This window comes from Suricata suricatta, chromosome 6 (assembly GCF_006229205.1).
Source record: "Suricata suricatta isolate VVHF042 chromosome 6, meerkat_22Aug2017_6uvM2_HiC, whole genome shotgun sequence".
NCBI classification, from domain to species: domain Eukaryota; kingdom Metazoa; phylum Chordata; class Mammalia; order Carnivora; family Herpestidae; genus Suricata; species Suricata suricatta.
In genome coordinates, this window is record NC_043705.1 from 69529346 (window position 1) to 69554177 (window position 24832).

A 24832-nucleotide genomic window follows, 5' to 3' on the forward strand; every position below is an offset into this window, starting at 1 on the left:
CCTTTCCTTGTTCTTAATTTTACTATTTATTTGTTTTCTTTATGTTTAGGCCAGGAAAAATGTTCTCTACTACCTTTTCAAAGAAACAATCCTTGGATTTATATATCAATCCTATAATTTTTTTTTACTTATTAAGTTTTAATATTCACATATTAGTTTGCTATTGCTGTCATAACAAATGACCATACACTTAGTGGTTTATAGCAACATAAATGTATTATCTCATAGTTTCTGCAAGTCCAAAGCCTGCGTGCACTAGAGTAGATCCCCTGCATAGGGTCTCACAAGGGAGAAATCAGGATATCAGCAGTGCTATGTTCTTTTGAGGCAGCTCGGGGAAGTAATCACCTTCCAGATTCATGCAAGCTTTTGCCCAAATTCAGTTTCTTGAAGCTGTGTGACTAGGTTCTTGCTGGCTGTCAGTTGGAGACGTGTTCCCCCAGCTGCCAGCCTTTTTTTTTTTTTTTTTTTTTTTTTTCCAGTTTTCCATGTGGCCTCTCTCTAGGCCAAGGCCATGTCATGCCTCAAATCTCTCTGACTCTGGCTGGAGAAAGTTTTCTGCTTTTAAAGGCTCATGTGATTGAACTGGGCCCACTTGGATAAGACAGCATAATCTCCCTATTTCAAGTCTGTAACCTTAATTATAGCTGCAAATCCCAGTGGCCATATAACATATCATATTCACAAGTTCCAGGAATTAGGGCATGGACATCTTAAAGGAGCCATTCCACCTATCACAATTTGTCAATTTCTTTATTCTGCTTTCCCTTGGTTAGCTTTGTTATTCTTTTCAATGGTTGGTTCACATAGCTTTATTCTCTTTAGTGGTTGGTTTACATAGCTTTATTCTGTCTTATATAATTATGGAAACATGTAATGCTACAAATTTACCACTGATTATAGATGTTGCTGTGTCCTATTGATACATAATGTTATTATCCTTTCCTACGGAAATTATTATCCTTTCCTATGGAAATTGTAATTGTAGAGTTGAGTTATTCTTTGACACTTGTGTTAGTTCTTTGAGAAGCAAATGCCATAAAGGAATGGATGAGCCAGAGATTCACTGAGGGAAAAAAATACTATGAAGAGAAATGGGGAGGGAACTGGAGGAGATGGAAAGAGCCATCAGACTATAGAATAGTTCTGACTCCAGTGTAAAAGAGAGAAGACCTTAGACAGCCATTCTAATAGTCTAATAGTTTCATTAAGTTCTTTGAACCAATGGCACTCATCATAGGAATATTATTCAGACACTCACTGGGAGCAGCCAGTGGGAAGTATGGTATCCACACATGGTGATGCGTTTGGAACATAGGAGTCAAGGCCCTTGGCCAATTATGCTCCTCCTAGTAGGGGATCCGAGAGGCACATTTCCATGTGAAGCACTGGAATTAAACAATAGAATTAAAAGCTTTTTTAAAAAATACAAATTGTCAAATCTTTGTTTCTTCATACTTTTGCTATTTCTAGTTTTCATGCAGTATAAAGTCATGATCTGTACTTTTTCTGCTTTGTGGAATAATTTAAGTTCTTTATAGTCACATGTCTGCTTAGTTGTTGCAGAGGCTGACTGAGCACTGGGAAAGAATGTTTCTTTTTTGTTTGCAAGTTAGATTGCTTGGTATATAAATCTACTAAATAAGCTATATTTTTCATATCTTCTTATATATTTATTTATATTTTACTTATTTGGCCTTTGTTGGTCAAAGATAAGTCATTTAAAATCATTAATGTATCCTCTCAGTTTATCCTTGTAATTCTATAGCTGTTACTTTTTAGTCAATATATAATGTAAGTAAAGGTTCAAACCTAGTCTAGTCTTCATCTGTAAAAATGACCATCTTTGTCCCATTTAACATATGTTGCCTCAAATAACATTTTATCTAATGATATTCTTCTCTTAGCCTTCCTTTTTTTTTTTAAAGACTCTTTTACATTTATTTATTTATTTCTTTTGAGAGAGAGAGAGCGAGCAAGGAAGGGGCAGAGAGAGAGAGAGAGAGAGACAGACAGACAGACAGACAGAGGAGAATCCCAAGCAGGCCCATGAAGATAGGGCAGACATGGCACTTGAACTCGAGTGAGATGGTGACCTGAGTCAAAATCAAGAGTCAGGCGCTTAACCAACTGAGCTACCACGGTGCCCCTGGCTTTCCTTTCCTTTGCTTTTGCAGCTATATATTTTCCTAGTGTTTTATTGTTAACAATTTTACCTTTAAGTATACCTCCTATGAGTAGCCTGTTCTAAGTGGATCTCCTATAAATAGCCCTTCATGTGCTATTGGTTGGCCCACCCAATTTATCCATTCAAACCCTTCTGTTATTTATCTCTTTCTTTTCTAAGAGAATTTAGATTTTGGTGGGTGGGGGGATGAGCTCAATGGGTGGTGGGCGCTAAAGAGGACACTTGTTGGGATGAGCACTGGGTGTTATATGTACATGATGAATCACTACATTCTACTCCTAAAACCAATACTACACTATATGTTAACTAACTTGAATTTAAATTAAAAAGAAACCCTTAGATTTTGTTAACTGCCCATTTTCCTCCATGTGGCTGTTTCAGAAGTTGAATTCTGTTTGGCCAAAGCCCATCATGTAGTTTTATTCCCCTATACAGTCATTAGTTTAGGTGTGATTATGTGCTCAATTCTGTGTCTATTTTCCCAACCAGTCCTTTTACCGTAAGAAATTTCCTCAGTGTGGCTGGCTGTGTAGAAGACACTCTAAGCCTAACTTCCACACCTGGAACTTGTTTTCTCCTATCTTTATATGCTTGAAGTCATTTCACCTGAGATTCACTTGTGCTCAAATCAGATTCCTACCTGGAAACTTCTAAGGTCTAATCTTAGGCCACTCATGTGTTCTCCTCAAAGCCTAATTAACATTTATTCAATAAGTATTTGCTGAATATTTATTGGTCAACTGATGTGCACTAAGGTTATAGTGATGTTAGAGGATATATACCAGCTTATACGATAATCAGGGAAAAGTAAAGAAGTAATGAAATTTAAAAATTGATAAACCAATATCAATACTATACTATTTTGTTATATCATTAGGTAGCCTATTATCAAGAATATTATAGACAGCAAAATGGAACACTTCCCTATAAGTCTTTCCTTGAAGATAGTTCTGTAACTATTGAATCATTCCTTTAGAAAGATTATTTTTAAATGCAAATACGCTTTAGGCTCAAGTCTGTTTTTTGGCTCTTTTAGGAATAAAGTATAATTAATGTAAGCATAAGTGATTTTGTTCACACACACACAAGCTCAGCTCCCTTTTGTACTTTCATTAGGTAATGCAGCTCTTAGGAAAGATTGAGACTTCCAGTTCTGAGCAAACCTCAAATTTAAAGATGGTCCAGGGGGATTATCGCCACGAAATGAACCTTTTGGAGTTCAAGTAAGTGAATGGAAGATTTTTAATTCTGTTAAGTACATTCCAAAAGGCTTTACCTAATGAGAGCATTGGCATTAAATGAAAATCTATCCCAGGAATTTGAAACTGGCCAAGACATAAAGCAACAAACTGATGGAGAGAATACTCTACACACTAAAGCAACTTATACAATATTCATAGTAAAGGAAATATGAAAGGAGGGGAGTGGGGGGATGGGTGAAAGAGGTGACAGGGATTAAGGAGGGCACTTATTGTGATGAGCATTGGGCATTGTACGTAAGTGCTGAATCACTAATTTGTACACCTGAAACTATGTTAACTAATTGGAATTTAAATAAAAATTTAAAAAATATATGGATATTAATTTTGTCATTTTCTTTATGTATTACAACTGAATTGATATACATCCTGACCTTTTCTATAGAGTAATTTGAACTCATCATCAGCTATATAATAAAACGTCTCAATGTAACACACTTCATTGAATATCCGTCAGTTCTCCAGGACTATCAAATAATTATTAAAACAATTTTGATTTACAAGCTTTCTTTTTAAAATTTCTTCCAAGATTCTCTACCTTCTTTACATTATCCCTTTTTTAAGACCAGTGTCTGTCCCTCTTCAATGAGTTCTCCCCCCCACACAGTCAAGGAGACAAGACTCCACAAACATTCAAATTATTGGCCTCCTTATTCCCATATCCTCCTTTCTTATATAAAAGACCACCACTTCCTGGAATCCTGTCACAGGCAAAGGAAAGTTCTAGTCACTTGGATAATACTACCTTACTGCCTCTTCTCTCCTTATTCTTGTTCCTCTGTCCCACATCACTTGGGTTTAATGACTTGGTCAAATGCAGCATTCTGAATATACTCTGCTTGCTCCATTTTCCCCCATCCTTACAGTATTTCATCAAATCTAAGTGCCACTTATTATAAGACATACCTGTATATATATATAAATTTATATATATATATATAAATTTATATATATATATATAAATTTATATATATATATATATATATTGCCTCTAAAACATGACACTAACAATTAAACCATAGCACACCATCATTTTCAAGACACCTTCTGATTTCAGCCATGTTAAATTGGGAAATATGTGTGTCCTAGGAACTGATGAAAAACTATAGTCATCTCTAAAACTCAAAGAAGTAAATGTCTTGTGTAAAGAGAATATACCCACTTTCTTCATACAATAAAACAGCATGGCTAGGTACTTACATTCCAGTACATTGAGGATGATCAGTAAATATCTGTGTGGCATTTGATCTAATCCCATTATTTTAGAATTAAATGAAGTGTACAAAGTAGAAGAGTAAACTGTTTCTAGAGGTACACTTTAGGAACTGATTTTCCTGGGAGAGAAATGGGACTTATAATCTGGAATGAAATACTGGCTTAAAGGATGAAGCACCTGGGCGGCTCAGTTAGTTAAGCATCTGACTTTAGCTCAGGTCACGATCTCACAGGTTTGTAAGTTTGAGCCCGGCACCGGGCTCTGTGCTGACAGCTCACAGCATGGAGCCTGCTTCTGGTTCTGTGTCTCCCTTTCTCATTTCCCTTCCCCACTCATGCCCCCCCACCTCAAAGATAAATAAACATTGAAAATAAATTAAAAACAAAATCGAGGAAAAGGAAAGGTTTGAGAACTAGGGCTAATTGCCTTACTGATGACAAGACATGCTTTTTCTATCTCCAGTCTTTTTTTTTTTAATATTTTTTAATGTTTTTTAATTTATTTTTGATACAGAGAGAGACAGAGCATGAGAGGAGGAGGGGCAGAGAGAGAAGGAGACACAGAACCAGAAGCAGGCTCCAGGCTCTGTGCTAGCTAGCACATCCCTGGTGTTAGCATTGGCTACTTTAGGGAAGCTGAGATGGTGAACTTTTTTTCATCTTTATTTTGTTACTTTTTATTTGTTTAAAAAGTTTATTTATTTATTTTGAGAGAGACAGTGAACAGAGGAGCAGCAGAGAGAAAGAATCCCAAGCAGGGGCTCGAACCCAGGAACGTGAGATCTGACCTAAGCTGAAGTCTGAGGCTTAACCGACTGAGCCCTAGGCGCCCCTCCATCTCCAGTCTTGTGGAAAATTGACCTGTAGCTGAATCATCCAAATAGTTGAATATGATTCTGGACACTGTTGTAATAGTATAAGCTTGAATCTTTTTCTCACTTGGAGTAATAAAGTTTTAAAATTTCATTAGTGTGACAGTAGGTAACACTGAATTTATAAACCAAAATTTTGCCCAGGAAGATACCTATGAGCTCTAATAATTCATTTAAATACACAAATGGCTCATTTTTTATTTAAATTTTCTTCATCATTTTTTAAACCAAAAAGTAACAAAATAGGGGCTCCTAGATGGCTCAGTTGGTTAAGCATCCAATTCTTGGTTTCAGCTCAGGTCATAATCTCATGGTTCATGAATCTGAGCCCCTGCTTGGGATTCTTTCTCTCTGCTGCTCCTCTGTTCACTGTCTCTCTCAAAATAAATAAATAAACTTATTTTTAAACAAATAAAAAGTAACAAAATAAAGATGAAAAAAAGTTCTCCATCTCAGCTTCCTTAAAGTAGCCAATGCTAACACCAGGGATGTGCCTTCCCACACTTTCCTCCTTGTTAATATAAATATCTAACAGAAAAAGGATGTTTATATATATCATATATACTATACACTATATGTATAGAGAGAGCATGGATTTTTAAAATACATGCTATTCACATTACTCAATAATTTGCTTTTTCATAGTACATCTTAGTTATCTCTCTAGATCAGTGAATATCATTCTAACATAAGTCTTAATAGTTGTGTAATATTTTACCTTATAGATGTGCTATAGTTAATCAGTTATGATATTGATCCTTTCCAGTTTACAGGTACTGCAAATAAACACAGAAATTATTGTGTGTATATATCTTTAAATATCCTTAAATGTAGATATTTTTATTTTTATTGGCAAGATTCCTAGGTCAAAAGTTTATTTATTAATTTTTATAAGTTTCTTTTCTTTTAATGTAGCAAGGCACACTTCCACCAGCAATATATGAGAAGACCTTTCTTTATATTCTTATCAACTCTGGATATTCTTTTTAATACCTGCCAATTAAAGGAAGGAAATTGCATCTTTTGTTTTCATTTGCATTCCCTTCTCCATTTGAATTTCCCTTTCTGTGAATTGCCCATTCTTATCATTTGTCAAAGTTCATATCATGATTTTCCTCATACTCTTATTAACTTGTCAGATTCCTTCATATTAGAGATAGCCACGCTTTGACTGATATTTACTGCAAATGTATTTTCCTCAAAAATAAAGTAAAGCAAATAAGGTTCTCTATTTTTTTCTTTTCCATTCAGAGCATTTCTCAAATTAAAGTAGATGGGTTATAGTATTTGCTTTTTCTTTTTTAAAGAAACTACTGTTTCTGAATAAAGGGATGAAAAGCATTTTAATAACATTCAGAAGTGTGTTTAATTGGCCAGTTTTGCCATTTAGAAACTTTAACAATTTCATTTAATGGTCAATTAAATTTATGTCCTATATACAACTTAAAAGCTCCAACATTGCCTGTATTTTCTAGTGAATTCCTGGGACTTTGACACTCACCACTAGACCTGACAAAGGAGACACACAGACTCTGTCATCTGAACCCCTACATGGAGGCTCCTTTTTCCAGAGGGTCTTAGTCAGATGTCCAGATAAGTAATGTCCTAAGAGAACAACTTAGTGCTTACAGAGCAAGAGTCTTAGCCATCATAAAAGACGGCTGTCTGTTAGCAAGGGTTTGGCAGAGGAAGTACCCACCAGTCACTCTCCGGATAGTTTCAGCTGCCGACAATGTTTAATTGATAGTGATTTATTAGAAAAGAAAAAGTATATGAAGCAAATGCATAGACTCAAATCTTCCCACATAGCTCTGAAAATGGTACCACAGTATTAAGTTACAAGCTATTCAAGTCAAGGATATGTCTCATCCATCTTTGTAGTCTCAGCACCCAGCACATTCACACACAAATAGCCAATGAATATTTTGAAAATCGATAATGTGTAAGTTGTATTTCAGAATTCTCAAAGACATATACAGTTGGAGGGGAAATATACAAATAAGTGAAGAGCTAAATAAGTAAAAGTTAAGACAGTGTTAAATGAGATATGTCAGTGTTCAGAAATAAGATATCTACTAATTGTTATTTTTGAATGTTTAACAATCCCTAAGTAACCAAGATATTCAGGTGCATCCATCTCTGTAGTGTGGGTCTTCTCCCCATTTTAATGATGGGGAAACACAATCATAGACATTGAATACTTTGCCCAAAGTCACATCGTTAGAAAGTCTCTGACTCCAAACCTCAGGTTGTCTTGTCAATCCATGACACCTCCATCTCACAATTCCAACCATTAGTAAACTAATTGCACTACAGAAATTTAGGGAATGGAAAGATCATACGTGCTTGAAACAATGAAGATATCAAGTACAATATGGAATGACAAGGAAAAATCTTTCTATCAGAATGGAGTTGGAGTTGCTCTTTATTTGTGTCACTAATTAGAAACCACAGGATATAAAGAAGAAGTTAAAGTATATAGGCACAAACTTAGTAGAAATAAGTTTCTTGGAATTAATTTCTTTCTTCTGACATGAAATTTAAAATCTTAGATTCAATCCCCAAAGACTGACTTGGTTAAAGCCACTATCTGAATCCTTGAGAGCCTATTAATACTAACATTTTTCAAGAAATCAAACTTTTCATGTCTTCTAGAAATGTTCAATTGATTATTAAGTGCAAGACAATGAGTTTGCAACATAAGAAAACTGGTAAAAAAACAAAACTAAACAAAACAAAACAAAGCCCAGAATGGACCTATGTCCTCATTTACGTATGCCGACCATCACCACAAGGGCCACTAGGAGGAGTGGTGCAAGCCCTACACGCTGCCTTCCCCGGTCACGTTCACCACAGCCTTCTGCTAGGTCTATGAATCCCCATTAAATTTCATTTTACGCTTTTGTAAATTTCTTCCTTATAGTTGCCCTTGGTGTGTGTATTAAGTTGATTGCACCAGTATAAAAAAAATTAACTCTATCTCACATTATCCTAGTAAAATCTGTGGCCAGAATTTAAAAGTCTTTTTTTTTTTAAAGAAAATCAGCTGTCTAGCCATCCAACCATGCATCTACCCACTTACTTACCTTTCTACCCACCTATCTATATCTAACTACATTTTTTAAGGTATGTTTATTTTTGAGAGAGAAACAAAGACAGAGCTCAAGTGGGGGAGGGGGCAGAGAGACGAAGACCATCTGAAGCAGGCTCTAGGCTCTGAGCTGTCAGCATAGAGCCCAATATGAGATCATGAGCTCAGCCAGCCAGACGCTTAATTGACTGAGCCACCCAGGCGCCCCTGTCTCTTTCCACATCTGATAGAAATACTACCATAACCACTGGAATAGAGGATCTGGGAACTAAAATGTGAATGTCCTAATTCATCCTCTTGAAATTTTAACTATAAATACTGTAACTCACAGAAAAGTAATTCTTCCATGAAAAATCATGTCCATTATGTTAGGATAAAGTCTCACAGAAAAGGAGATGTATATAAACCTTTATTTTAACCTATCTTTTCTTTTATCTTTCAAGGAGAATGCTTTTTTAAAAATGTTTTCATATTTCATAAACTACCAGGTCTGACTTCGCATGGTGACCAGTACAGTGCTTCTCCAATTGCAGGCAAACCTTGTAATAAAATGATCATAGGTAATAACTCATTCTTTATGACTATTTTAATCTCAGAATTCTAATTACTGATATGCACTTCTAGAGATATTACTTGGGCATATTTAATGGTTCCCTGGTTTTCAGAGGGATGTTAATATTGTATCAGTAATGAGAATAAATGTTCTCATTTATATACACAGTAAATGTGCACACTGATGGCTGGATTCCCAATTGCAAAGCTACCTCTTGATTCATCTGGGAATTTACTATCCCTCTTAACAATCACTGTTAATTAATATTTCTACCAGATTGGAAAGGGAAGATAAAAATAGAATATTAGATATCTAAATATCTCAGCAAATATATGACTTGTTATTTGTCAACAGCCCTAGTAAAAGGTATTAAATGAGAAAGAATCATTTACTCAACAACTACTCATTGAGCACTTTCTATATTTCAGCCACTGCTCACAGCCATGAACAAAGCAAATTTCTTGCGTTCATGGAGCTTAGATTCTAGTGAAGTAGACCGTACACAAATTATATATATCACATAGTGATCAGCATTTTGGAGAAAAATAAAGTAGAGTAAAGGAATAAAGAAGGGTCAGATGGGGAAAAAGAAGCTTTTATTTATTTATTTATTTATTTATTTATTTATTTATTTATTTATTTATTTTAAAGTGTGATTTTTTTAAAAGTCCTTGGGAGCCTGGGTGGCTTAGTTGGTTAAACATCAGACCCTTGATTTTCTGCTCAAGTCGTAATTTCACAGTCATGAGATCAAGCTCTGAGTTGGGCTCCTTGCTGGATATGGAGTCTGCTTAACATTCTCTCCTTCCTTTCCCTTTGCCCCTCCCTCACTTGTGCACACGTGTGGTCTCTCTCAAAAAACAAACAAACAAACAAACAAACAAAGTCAGTCCTGTGTTAAGGTTATAAATGCTGCTTGAATAGATATCTGAATAAAACTAGGGCAGGAGCCATTGGGTATTCTAAGAAAGAGTGTTCCAGATGTAGAAAACCATTGGCTAAAATGAGGCTGTCCATGTGTCAGTTGGGAACTTATTTGAGATCCATCAGCTGTTAGCCAGTAGCACAGGTGTTTGGAAATCATGATTATATTAATAGGAGCTGTGGCCAGTGGTATCTTCTTCAAAGTTGAAATACTCACCTGAATCAAGATATGCTTTCTATGTGAAAAGTATCTCTCTCCATATCAAAATGTGATAATTCATAGAGATGAAATTAAAATTCAAATATTAAACCACAACTGATATAGCTACTTGAAGATTAACTTTTCCCCATTTCTTGATTGCATCATCTAAATCCTGGTTTCCAAATGTGGCCGTTATTGACATTTTGGCTGGATAATTCTTTTTTTTTTTTTAATTTTTTATGCCTTTTTATTTATTTATTTATTAAGAGACAGAGAGAGACAGTGAGAGCAGGGGAGGGTCAGAGAGAGAGGGAGACAGAGAATCCAAAGCAGGCTCCAGGCTCTGAGCTAGCTGTCAGCACAGAGCCTGACACAGGGCTCGAACCCACGAACCGTGAGATCATGACCTGAGCCGAAGCCGGATGCTTAATCAACTGAGCCAACTAGGCGCCCCTTGGCTGGATAATTCTTTATATTGAGGCTGTCTGTGCATTGCAGAATGTTTAGCAGTATTTCTGGTCTCTACCCACTACATGTCAGTAGCACCTTCAAGTTGTGACAACAAAAATGTCTCCATACATTGTTAGAGGTCCACTGCTCTAAACAAAAAGTGGAAATGGTCTCATATAACCTGATTTCCTAAATATTAGTCCAAACACTTTTTCAGGGAAGCTAAAAAGACATATACATGCAATATATGTCCAGCATGTCTTAAGCAATTTCCAACAATAAATGCCATAAAATTATCTACATATAATTATTCTCTAAAAATTATAGCATTACCGCAATGATTACTTCAAGCCACCCACATGATGTAAGCTAGTCTGAATATTTTCAATAATAAACAACATGCATTTCTCCTGCCTAAGACATTGCCTGTTTTAGAAGGGAATTTGAAATGGACATCTTACTACAAGCCAGTCACATGCAGAAAACACACAGAGACCGCTCACCAGACCTCACCATCATCCTACCTCTTCTCAGACCGTACTTCTCAGTTGTTCCAGCTGTGGCTTCTCCTTTCTGCTAAAACTCTTAGCCACTCCAGAGTGACGTTTCAGATTGATGATATATGATTTTAATCTTCTCAGTCTCTGTAATAGAGATAATAGATACGTGTAATAACATCCACCTCCATTAAAAAAATCCTTCATCCTGTTATTTAATATTCCTATGATTATCATTTTGAAGCCAGCAGTCGCGTCCTGCACCTTAGCCTACTACACATCTGGTTTTGCCCCACATGAGTAATTCAGGACCTCTTTAGCCCTCCCTGCACCCTTCTCCCCAAAAAATTCACAGAGACCCACTGGAGGCAACGGAGACTTCACTGAAGATTTCACCTGAGACAGAAGAGACACCTCCCATGAACACTCTGCTTTCCCAAAGTCCTTCTGGGTCTTTCTTCCTGCTCCCTTCCCCACTTCCTACCTATGATTTTCTGTGGCCCAGCTCCTCCCCCAGCCTGGGGGTGACCCTTGTAGGACAGAGATTCCACCAACTGCCACCCTTAGACAAACCTGTCCACTGCGAAGAATAATTTGCATACCTTCTACAACTTTTTAAATAAAAAATATATTTTATGACATAATTGTTGCTTAAATTTCAGTGTGTATAAAGTTAAATTAGACAACCAAGTTCTTGTTTCATTTGTTTGTATCATGTGTGGCTGCTTTCTCACTGCAATGGCAGCAATGAGTGGTTCCAGAACTGATTGGTTGCAACGGCGACCATATGACACATGAAGCCTAAAGTATCTACTATCGACCTTTTATAGCAGAAGTTTGCTGACCCCTACCTACCCGGGAGTGATATCCCCATCCCAAGTGGCTTGTCAAAGTGTTTCCTCCACACATACCATGCACCCGGGCACTAAGAGGAAATCTGCATGGATGATGCATGCGCTTCTGTGGCTCCATGTGCAGGTGTTATTTTGAGGCATGCAGAGGGGGACCCAAAACCTGCTCCCTCACCGGCCACCTCCCGCATCAACCCATAAGTACTTGTTAGACACCTTGAGCTTCATTATCTGAAAATACTGCAGAGGCTTTCAATACTAAATTGTGATTTTATGTTTCAATTTACTTTATTAAAATAGAACTATTTTCCCCTAGATTTAATTCACTTTCAAATACCCTATATGAGGAAATTGAGAACCATCAAAAATGGACAGAAAAACAGTTCCTCGACTATGAAAAAGACTACCGTGGCCATGTGAATCAATGTCTGAAGCTACTACAGGAGAAGCTGGTAAGTAAACAGCTGCATAGTCATGGTGTGGATGTTGAAAGTTTTGCTGGAACATTTACAGTAACTTCACAGAGTCAGTAACTTTCCTTTTTTTGGCCCAGAATGGGAATCCAGACACCTGCCTTTTGGTTCTGTGTGCTACTCTCCAACTCTGGGAACTCACACTTCTGAGTGTGTTCTACCCAGAATAACCTAAAGAGAGGTGGTAGTTTTTTTGTTTGTTTGTTTTTTAATACAGATTCCTGGTCCCAACCCAGAACTGAAGTCCCTGGAGCCTCCTCAGGAGATCTGTGCATCTAGGCAAGCCCCCCAGGGGATACTTAGACACGATAAAATCCGAAAACTTTTGCCAGAGACAAGTCAGTTTACCTCTCTGAAGATCCATTCGTAGACCAAAGGTTTTCAAAACTTCTTTTCTTGAGGCAGCCTCATAGAGAAACCCCCAGCTCTGGGGCCAGACTACGAGGATGGAGGGGAGTCTACGGATTGCAGGTGCCTTCACTCCAGGCAGCACATCCAGCCAGCTGTTAGCCCCAACAGGAGAATAGCACAGGGCATCCGTGTCATCAGTGACTGCCGGCTTTGCTGCTGATTCAAACAAGATGTTTCTGGAACTTCAGTGAGGGACATTGGGCAGCTGAGCTTGTAGACAGCTGACAGAGGCAGGAGTCCAAGAGATGTACATAACCATTCCAGCTTTCTCACTGATAAGGCTGTGGGGTCCGATGTGCAGCCAACGGGGCCTGCTAGTTCTCTCGGATTTAGACAGACTCATCCACCAGTTCTAGGCAGCACTAGGTGACCACAGACTCACCTGTAGGCAGAAGCTTCCCACGACAAGTAAGAGAGAGGCTGGAACCCACCTCCCTGAGGCAGACAGGGCCAAAGACAGGAGGAACAATGGGGCTAAGTCAAAGTCACCCAGTTTCTGCTGGCAAATTCCCTGTGAGGGGGTGAGGAGGAGCAGAGGAGCTCTTGAGCATTGAGCATCCACGCAGACCTGGGCTCTCACTACAATTTGAATCACCTGGAGAGTTTTCCAATTCCTGAGTTCCACTGTGAACCAATTAAATCAGAGTTTGCTGGGGGGTGGGGTGGTGGTGTGATGGTCCAGGTGAGACCAATAGACAACAGAATCACTGTTCTAAACTGAACTCCGTCCACATAGAGATACGAAGCTGGAGGGAATAGGAACGTCTAACAGGAACATGACGAAGGAGCTTAGATCAAGCAGTGTCTAAAATGCCTTCCTTGACCACCCTTCTTTAAGCACTAGACTATAATTCCAACTCCTCCAGGCATTTCAGCAAGACCACAGTCCTTTCTTTTCTTTCTCCTATCACATGCAGAATTCTGGAAACTGCAAACAAGGCCAAACAAAGGGATGAACTCTTACACGTGTGAACACAGTTTTAGATACATAGGAACTTGGCTGGAATTTTCATGTTTAATATGGAAAAGTGAACTTGTTAAAAAAAACACTCCCTAAGCTGAAGTACAAATCCACCTCAGTTTTCTGCAGTTTTATCTCATGTTATCATTTATAGGAAAAGTCTGAAAATAAAATGGAAGAAAAATTACTGAAGCTTTCGAGCAAGTTGGAGAATCTCATGAACACAGAGAAACAGGAAGCAGAACTAAGCAGAATAAAGCATATAGAAAATAAACTGTCCAGAAAGGTGAACCAATTGGAAAAGCACATCTGGGGTGAATTAGAGAAAATTCAGACTGAATATCAATCAGGTAAGCAGACACTTTTGATTAAGAACACTAGTTTTGGGGGCATCTGGGTGGCTCAGTCGGTTGAGCGTCCGGCTTCGGCTCGGGTCATGATCTCACGGTTTGTGGGTTTGAGCCCCGAGTCGGGCTCTGTGCTGACGGCTGGCTCAGAGCCTGGAACCTGCTTCAGATTCTCTGTCTCTCTCTCTTTCTGACCCTCCCCAGCTCGCACTGTCTCTCTCTGTCTCTCAGAAAAAAAAAAAAAAAAAAAAAAGAACACTAGTTCTTGCTTATTCTGGTTCCTCGGAGTTACCTACTTGGAGCTCATGGCCATGGATCCATCCTGTCATTATCGATATCCTTTTTATTTTATCTCACGTTTCTAAATATTCCATAGAATGTCAGCATGCCAGTGGAAGGTAGGTCAACAAGTTCACATTCTTCATTCAGAATGGGCAGTGTCACGAGTTTGCCAACACTGTGAGGGGTTTTTTTGTTTGTTTGTTTTTTTTACTAAGACGATAGAATCATAGAATTGTTAGATGTGGAAAGTCCTTGAGACCAAGACCTGACTCGTGGTATATCATGAAATTAGGGTCTGAAATCGAATGCTTTCATTGAACTGCAGGTAATGAGCCTGGGCAGATGTCAGACTGGAGACCTGACCTTTACAAGTGAGAGGAGAGATGAATTAACAGAGTCCGGTATAATGACTGCTTTTCTTCTTAAGGAGGCTAACGGCAGCAGTGTCAAGCTGCGCTAACATCAAAGAGGATTAATTGGAAAGGCTCCTCTAATTTGTCAAAGGGAAGGACATGGGACAGGTGCTGTGGCGCAGCCATCTGCCTCGAGTCACAATTCTGAGGAAATTACCAGAATCAGAGGTTCCTTTATTAAAGAGTGCCCCAACTCATTTTCTGTCTTCTAGGTCTCAGAAAAATTCATGCAAATTCTCTCAAATGTTGGTCCTGTACAGAGATGCCTTGAAGGTGTCTTGAGAAGACATTAGGGTCTCATTCTGCCCGATGCTCCTAGCATAGAAGTAAAATTTACTGCCCAGAAATCTGACCCCCACTGCCCCTACCCTTGTCTCCCACTGTCAAACCAAAATAATGAATCATCTGTCCAGGAATTCTATCCCAAACCTAACTCGCCCTTCTTTGAGGGCCCAGCTTTCTACTTAAAATACCAAAGGTTTGGTTATATTCATTGCATTAGTATAACCCCAGGATGAGCAAAAGAGGAATTTGCATTCTGTTTGTTTCTGCACTTTACTAACTGGAAGTTCTGGTAAAGGGGAATTTCAAATTAATGGTGTGCTCTTTTATGCCTTTAATAAAAATGTGTGGAGAAAGGATTATGGGAAAGGCTCAGTGAACAAGAAATGGGCTGTACCCTAAGAAGCCTGAGGGCCAGACAGGTGGACCCGTGGTCCTGAATGACTAGACCTGCGTAAGAAAGATAGAAGTGCTGGGCGTGGGGTAGGAGGGAACCCCTGGTGGCCACTCCTTAGGTCCCTCAACAGGTCACTTTCTGAGAAGTTTAAAGTCTCACCTGTGTTCTTTATCTTCAATTTGGTAACAAGAATTAAAAAAGAGATTATCTAAATCTCTTAAGTATACAGAAAGAAGGAAATATTTTAAATTTCTCTCTTGAAATATAGAATTATTTAGTTATGCAATATATTTGGGCAAGGAGGAGGGGAATCTCAATGAAGCCAGATACAAGCTGAAACACTATCATTAATGTACCTTCATGACATACAAGAAATAGATTATTGTACATTTTTAGACTGGTCTTAATGGAATATAACATGCTTTGAATTAAATGATGATCAATTATGGCAGAACTGCTGATTAGCAACTTTTGTTTAAAAAAAGAAGTTCCAATGCATTGTTTAATTGCAGTATACCTTTTCTCATATCCTCTTCCAGGATTTAAATCTGTTCATGACTCTCTCAGCTCCCTCCAACAAATACAGAAAACAAAGATGGATTATGAGAAACAGAAAGTACAGAAAGACCTAAAGAAATTACAGCGTAAGATAGAGGAACTGCAGAAAGCATAAAACTTTTTGATCATCGTTTTCATCAGACAATATAGTGGTTTGCTGGCAAAAGTTGGGAAGAAGTTAATATCTCTGGGATGCTGGCTGCTGCTTATACCTCTGTATTTCTTATCACCTTTTTCAGGAAATGAACGTGCCAGAAAACCCAATAAAGCAGAGAAGTTTATGATGTCTTCACTAATTTATTAATGAAAAAGGAAATTTTTTTACATACATGCCTTTTTATATTTTTATTCGCCTATAAAAAAGAGCATTCAACAAAATGTACATATATGTGAAACGGGACTGGCATAAACTTAAAAGAGGGGCAGGAACTGTGGCAAATCAAACCACTTACTCTGTCTATAAAATAGCCACCATGCAGTTCTAGCTCATTATTAATATGCATTTAATCCATTGGTGCCCAAATTTCATTTTTTAAGAAAAACTAGAAATCTGGTTTTATATGAAGCCATTGATAAGCATTAGCATCTAGTTCAAAAATAGTTCTTACCCTGGGAGGGAATGTCTGTGGGGCGAATACAATGAGCAGGCTATCAAATTGCAACTTCTGATCCAGACATTCTTGTCTTCTAACAATCCGAATATTTATAGCAAGTCTAATTTATGCATATTTAAATTATTAATTCATTACACTCAAGATGTATCAGAAATATGAACAAGTAAGAGCTAACTATGCAAAATAAGAAAATATGCCAGTTTCCATTAAAAATTATCCAACATAATTTGATCTAGGTGTAGTCAGGAGTACTTCAAAAACAAATCAGTTTCCTATAAAATTAAAATATTTCTAATTTTTCTAGACATAAATGTTCAATGTAGAGACTAGTATTAGGCAATAAAATCATTAAAAGTAAAAATAAGCCGTTCATGTCATACACTGCTGAAACAAAGACTGATTCCCTTTTTTTTTTTTTTTGCTTCTCTTTTTTTAAAAGTTTATTTATTTATTTAGAGATAAAGAGGGAGTGTAAGTGCAAGCAGGACAGGGGCAGAGAGAGAGCAAGAGAGAGAGAACCCCAAGCAGGCTCCTCAGTGTCAGCATGGAGCCCAATACAGGGCTCTAGCTCATAAAATCATAACCTGAGCCAAAATCAAGTCAGATGCTTGAACGACTCAGCACCCAGGTGCCCCCAAAGACTAATTTTTAATCAAAGAGTTTTCTGTAAATCTGGTAAGAGGACTCTTGCTTCAGACTTAGTCTCTTGACTTGGTTTAGGGACAAGTGATAACTTCTCCCCCAAGAAAGTACAAATTTACCTTCCAAATAAATTTTTGACCAATGCCCACCTAATTTTTTAGTTATATGAAACATCCCCATTTATTTTTACTTATTTACACAAAGCATCATGGACTACATTCCAAGGGATTTTCATAGCAGGATTTAAGAGTTTAAAATGGAATAATAGCAAGTATCCTTTGCAAACAAGTGTCATGCTAAGACAAAGGGCCAATATCTCAGGTAATACTAAATAATTCTTATAAGTTGATAAAAAAAATTATATGAAAAGGCAAGTCACAGGATACAATAATAAATGAAGATATGAAAAGACATTCAACCTATTAAATACAAGTTAAAGGAACCATTTTCATATACCCCAAAACTGAAGCAATTAATAATGTTGGTTGGCAAGGCTATTGAGAAGTGTGCACCTCTATATTATTGGTACAGTGACTAACAGGGCAATTTGGAAACATCTATTAACATTTTACAGTGCATTTATCCTTTGACCCTGAAATTTTACTATTAGAAATTTATATTACAGAGAATTAAAAAAACCTTCCAAAATGTGCAAAGATGTATGACCAAGGATGCTCATTTCAGCACCCTTTGTTATAGTAAAACAAACTGAAAACAACTCAAATATTAGGAATTGTCTGACTAAATTAATGATATCACCAGATAAAAATGCTATCCAACCCTTAAAAAGAACACAGAAAGAGGGGTGCCTGGGTGGTTCAGTCAGTTAAGCATCTGACTTTGGATCAGGTCGTGATCTCGTAGTTCATGGGTTCGCGTACTTCGTGGGGCTCTGTGCTGACAGCTCAGAGCCTGGACCCTGCCTCGGGTTCTGTTTCCCTCTCTCTGCCACTCTACACTCACACTCTGTCTCTCTCTCTTTGTCTCTCTCTGTCTCTCCGAAGGAGAAATAAATATTAGATAAAAAAGAACACAAAAAGATATCCAAGATTCACTGTTAGATAAAAAAAAGTAAGTTACAAAGCAATATGGATATGATCCCACTATGTCAAAAAATATTTTTAGGGGCACCTGGGTGGCTCAGTTGGTTGGGTGTCCAACCCCAGCTCAGGTCATGGTCTTGCTGTTTGTGGGTTTGGGCCCACACCAGGCTCTCTGCTGTCAGCCCAGAGCCTGCTTGGGATCCTCTGTTCCCTTCTCTCTCTGCCCCTACCCTGCTTGGCTCGCTCTCACTTGTTCTCTCTCTCTCATCCCCTCTTTCTCTCCCTCTCTCTCTCACAAATAAACATTTAAAAAATATGTATATTTTTAAAATATGTTACACAGAGTATGCATACCACATATTATTCACAAATGTAGGGGGGCACCTTTGCGGCTCAGTCGGTTACGTGTCCAACTTTGGCTCAGGTCATGATTACGTGGTTTGTGGGTTTGAGCCCTGGGTCCGGCTCTGTGCTGACAGCTCGGAGACGGAGCCTGCTTCGGATTCTGTGTCTCCATCTCTCTGTCCCTCCCTTACTTATGCTCTGTTTCTCTCTGTCTGAATAATAAATAAACATTAAAAAAATTTTTTACATGTAGCAATTTACAATAAACTTAGCCATGATTAGATTATGAAGAACTTTGCTTTCTACATAAGAATTTATAAATGTTTTTACATTGTGATAATATTTTTGTTTCTATAAACCTATATTTTAAAAACATCCACCACAACAAATATACTACTAGGCTGAATGAGTAACTCTTTGTAATGAACCGAGTAAGTGGTTATAGGAAGGGTTAAATTAGGAATCCAGACCGACCAAGAGCCAAGTCATCTCACTCATATCCATTTTTTACTCCACAGTTTTTTTTTCCTTGTGAGCAGAAATGCTCTAAATTGAAGTTCAAATAATAGCTACACTATATCTGTAACTTCATCCTATAATCAAGCCAAAGGGTTTGCAGAATGGATCTCTCTCTCCGGTGGTGACAGGGTAGTACTATGTAGAAATGAATGCAATGCAAGAGGGTAGGAGTGGAATCAAAGGGTCTTCTGCCAGTATTCTTGCTTAAAATCTCAAGCTGGGGTGTTCACAGGTTTGCATAGGTGGTAGATAACTTGAGAGCTGGGCCTAGTGAGAAGGCAGATCTAGGTTTTATAGGGCCTAAAGCTTATACAGTTTTGATTTATTGTTAATGCCCTGTCCTGATGAATTGGCACAGAAGGTTGTAGGAATATTCCTGAAAGCCATGGCTACCTCAGAATAGCCACAACTTTCCTCCCTCTAGAAGTGACTATGATCCCCAACTCAACTTCTCTTTTGCTGGATCCAAAGATGCCCCTAGCCCTCCTGGGGTATCTGACATCAGTGGAAGAGGGAGCTGAGATGATGACATTAATCAATGGTCTTATTGTAGTTAAAATGTCTCACCTCTTTAAATTTTACCACAACCTTGTAAACAGATTGTTAGAGCTAAGTAAGGGAGGGGCCCTGGAGCTTAAGAGCCATCATTTTCCCACAAATTCACCTCTGCTCAGGGGACTAGTGGAGCCCTGGGTCTCCTTCCCTTTGCATTTATTTTGTCATGGATCCACAAAGATGACAAGGATGAACAATGCCCCTAGAGAGACTCAGTATACACTTTATTTTCTATCAAGCAGCAACACTCAATCCCTTAAGAAATGTCAGACTTCTCTCCCACAAATACAGTACAAGGTTTGACCATCACAGAATCTGCAATCCAGATCCACCCTGTGGACTTGGGACATGTGTTAAATCATCTCTGAGAGCTCTCAATTTAGTCACAAACACCCCCTAAACAGATTTGGATAGTCCAAGGGTCCCGCTGCCTCCCAGTGCTTCCTGCCATTTCCTTCCTCTTGTGAAAACCTGCTTTAGGGGTAAAAATAATACGAAATTATTTACACTGAGGACTAACCAGTAATGTTCCAAGTATTTTGCTTCCCTGCTGAAGATGGAGGACAAATGCCTTACCTTATGCTACATGGGTAAGCACCTTCTCAGCCCCATGTGGGGTGGATGAGCTCACCACCTAATAGGCAGGAGAGCAATAAGGCGCAAGGTCAAAGAAAAAGCATCCCCAGTGCTCACTGGACATTAGCAGCTTCCCCATCATATACAGAAACTTACCAAATGTCTGCTCACTTCTATCGGTATCACCCATGATAGCAGCAAGTAATACCCAAAAACACCGAGGGAAAGCTTGACCTATTATATACACATGTGCATACATACCTGTATTTATTTTTACCTTTGAAAGGGATCTCCAAACCCATGTGAGACACTACTTTTTCCATCTTTGCAGCCTCCATTCATTGACGTGCTAGGCACTGGGGATACCATGTTGAGCAAACTAAACAAGAACCCTGCTCTTAGGGAACTTATAGTCTAGTGGAAAAGACCAATAACTAAACTTTCAAATACTTGGGCAAGGAAGAGGTGTGATGGAGCGCCTGGAAGAGGCATTTAGGAAGACCTGGGGAATCGGGCAGAGGGCTCTTCCAGAACAAAGGGTATCTAAACTGAGCCCTCTGTAGTATAAGCAGACATTAGTCCAAGGAAAAGGGCATAGTTGGTAGACAGGGGCTCAGGGAGATAGAGCAGCCTGGGCACAGGCCCAGAGGCCAAGAGAATATAACACAGAGCAGGCACTGCAAGATAAAGTATATGTGGTGGGAGGTGGGAGAGAAGATCTGAGGATGTAAATAATGAAAAGGAAGGCTGGAGAGGTTAGGGGAAGTAGGGTGTCTGATCACAGGACTTTATAACTCACGTTGAGGAGCTTGGGCTTTATCTTCAGGGTCCAGAGTAGCTTTGAAGGATTTTACATGCTTTTTTTTTTTAAAGATTATTTATTTATTTTGAGAGAAAGAGCATGTGAGCAGGGGAGAGAAAGAGAGAGAGGGAGAGAAAATCCCAAGTAGGTTCCATGCTGTCAGCACAGAGCCCAAGGTGGCTCTGTGGCTCACGAACCATGAAATCATGATCTGAGCTAAAATGGGTTGGAAGCTCAACCAATTGAGTCACCCAGGAGCCCCTGAAGGATGTTAAACAGGCAAGTGACTTTATCAGATTTGCATTTTAGAGAGGTCCCTCTGGTGGCAGTGTGGAGAATAGACAACAGACACAGTGTGAAAAGCAAATTTGGATGAAAGAGGGGTGAAATAATGGAGAAGAGTGGAAATAATTAGCTCAGTTTTAAACTAATTGACTTTGAAGTATCTCCCGGATGTCCAGGTGGAGTTCGTCAGTGGGTGAGTGAGCGAGATGACCTGGAGCAGGAGCGAGAAAGATCTAAACTGAAGACTTGGCATGGAAATAGTCATTAGACTTCGCAGGTGAGGAAGGAAGAGATGGCCTGGAGTTGGGAGCAGTCAGAGTGGAGGACGTGAAGCGTACAGTGAGAAACAGAGACCAGGGGAAGTCCTTGAGGACACGGGACACTGAGACGACAGGCAGAGGTGGAACCTAGAAGTTTCTTCGTGAGTATCTTAAGACAGTGGCGGCAAAGTAGGAAAGGGAGTATCATCTTTTGAGGAATTCAGGCTTCTCTGTGAGTTCCTACAAGCGGATGGTGTCAACTTGGAGTTCTTCCAGGAATGCTTTCAGATGCAGAGAGGGTGGTAACCCCTCCCAGAGAGGAAGGATTGTTGTCAGGAAAAATTTTCGACTGTTTTGGCTCCTACCCAGTTTGGCACTTTCCCCTCAGGGAGATTAAAGTCATACTCATTTTTGGTAAAGAAGTTATTTCATATCTTTCTCTTAATATACAGTAATGACATTTTCTACTTTATAGACTAAATTTTCCGTAAACCCATTCCTTGGTTCTGCAACTTCATTTTTACAAGGCATTTACACATGTGACAAATGTTGTGAGTAAAACATGATTGATATGTTCAGCATATGTCAGAAACCAGGTCCCCCTTTATAGTGCCAAAGACACAAACTGAGAAAACAGAAAAATAATCCAAACATCTATGCTAAGTCTTGAGGGGTTTTGAGGTTTGACAGACATTAGTTTAAAACCAGAGTCCCACCAGTCACTCTCTGTGTGACTTTGGGTATGTTCTCTAACTGTGGAGTCTTAGTTTCCTCACTTAAAATGAGGATAATATTACACCTACCTCGTAGGTTATTGGAAAAATTAGAAAAACATTTGTTGAGCTATTACCAGTTATCAGAGACTTCTCGAAGGACTTTACCTGAATTAATTCATTTAATTCTGCAAAGAGATGTCTATTATTAAGACACAGAGAGATGAAGTAATTTTTGTGACGCTATACCACTCCTAAGAAGTACAGCCAGAATTTGAACTCATTAGTTCAAAGAAGAACTCTTAAACATTCTATTATATTGTAGTACTGGATATATAAGAGGTACTGTCCTTAATAAATGGTACCGATTGCTAATAATAAACAGAGCTTTTGATTTTGATGGGAAAGACAAATTCCACAGTACTCTTTCATCCAACTCTGATTCATTAGTATCTAAAAATACTTGAGTTTATAAAGGTCCTTGCACTATGTGTGAGAAGAAATACCTTGGCTTGCAATATTCTAGCAATGGACCAAAGCAGAAAGAAGTACAAAATATAGATTTCTCCTGGAACAAAATTATAATGAGGAAGTATTTCTCTACTTTAAAAGCACTTCTTTCTCTCGTCTCTGGGGAGGGAGGCTAATATAATGAAGAAACCTTATGGAGATTGACTGGAGGCGGGTAAGGTACGGATGCCAACATCCAGTGAAGTAGATTTCCTCTGTAAGTTCTGGACACCGAAGCCTACCCAAAAACCCGCTAAAAGTCATTAGTATCCAACTACCAGATATTTCTCCAAAAGAGAAATACACTGCTTTCACAAGGGAGACATTCAGAGATGGACTTCAGGTGGGTGGGGCCCATATGGAGACACATGAATGGGGGTGGACAAACCTACTTCTGAAACTCAGAGCAACTCCATATTGAGGAATCTTTCTAGACCTTATGTCTAAATTCCATTGCTGAGCACTTAAAGACTTTTACGTATTCACAAAAACAACACAAAACCCTCAAAAAGGAACAAAACATACCCAGAAGCTTTTATCAAGTACCTCCTCTGCAGGGATTAGTTGGTAAGTAAAAGAAGGTCTTTAAAAACTAGGAAGGTCTAGGTAACTAAGACACGAGAAAGTTGTCGGAAGAGAGATTAACACCAAAGAGAAAGCCATGTTTTGGCACTTGTGATGTTACCAAGGACTAACTGAAACAATTAGATCACTGTGGCCTCAGTTTCTATTAAGTTTAAAATCTAACAAGCGCGAAACACTTCTCATCATTGCATAGGTTTAAATTTGCAGATAAAGGTGAGGGAAAAATAAACTTGCCAAGTTAGTCCTTTGCAGGAGGCTCCTTCCAAGGTTCTTTCTAGAATTCAGATAGTGTAACTAGGTAAATGACGGCATTAGAATACAACCTGGTGAGATAACTTTATCAATCCCAAAGATACATACCTCAACTCATTCACATTTCTTTAAGGTGTCACCAATTATTCTTTTAAAATATAATTTATTGTCAAGTTGGCTAACATACAGTGTATACAGTGTGCTCTTGGTTTTGGGGGTAGATTCTCATGATTCATCACTTACATACAACACCCAGTGCTCATCCCAACAAGTGCCTTCCTCAATGCCCATCACCAATTTCCCCCCTCTCCCCCAAGGTGTCACCAATTATTAACAAATCAGACAATAGTATTGATCTTGGGGGACTAATTCTATTTGCGTAAAAATATAGAGAAAAGCTGAGCTTTTTTTTGTCTGTAAGATGAGTATAGTATCTACTGTAAAAAAACGTCAGAATTAAATGAGGTAATAATGGTGTAAAGAGCTTGGCACATCATTTAATCTATCCCTATCCTTCCTTGGTTGCTGAAGCTCTGGTGGGTAATGATTACCCCCTAAGAAGCACAGAACACTCCTCTGGTGAAGCAAAAGACAGTGCCAAGATGTTCTGTAATGCTGGATCTTATTTGGTTTCATTAGAAGCTACGTGACTTGCATAAAATCTTATTGCTGTCTACATATTTATTTCCCCAAGTTCAAGAAGTACTCACCATTGCTTACTGTAAATCTGGTTCTAGTGAGTTAATAAATTGTTCTGACATAGTCCTTAGAGAAGCCTTCCAATCATACATAAATAGCACTGGTTCTGAGGCACTACAGGGCTGGCCTCAAGCAATTCAGGAATAAAATACTGAAGCTGCTTATGACAATATAAATTTGCCTTCTCAGCAGTGTATTTTCTAATT

General features: G+C 38.5%; 1 protein-coding gene across 1 annotated transcript in view; it reads left to right on the top strand.

The window, feature by feature from the left end:
- FAM81B (family with sequence similarity 81 member B) overlaps positions 1-16510 on the top strand; it is a 55948-nt gene extending 39438 nt beyond the window's left edge. Inside the window, 4 exon segments of the mRNA XM_029941228.1 lie at positions 3305-3411; positions 12419-12554; positions 14102-14297; positions 16208-16510. Coding sequence (XP_029797088.1) covers positions 3305-3411; positions 12419-12554; positions 14102-14297; positions 16208-16341 — 573 coding nt within the window. The 3' untranslated portion in view covers positions 16342-16510.
- Positions 16511-24832: the final 8322 nt, after the last annotated feature.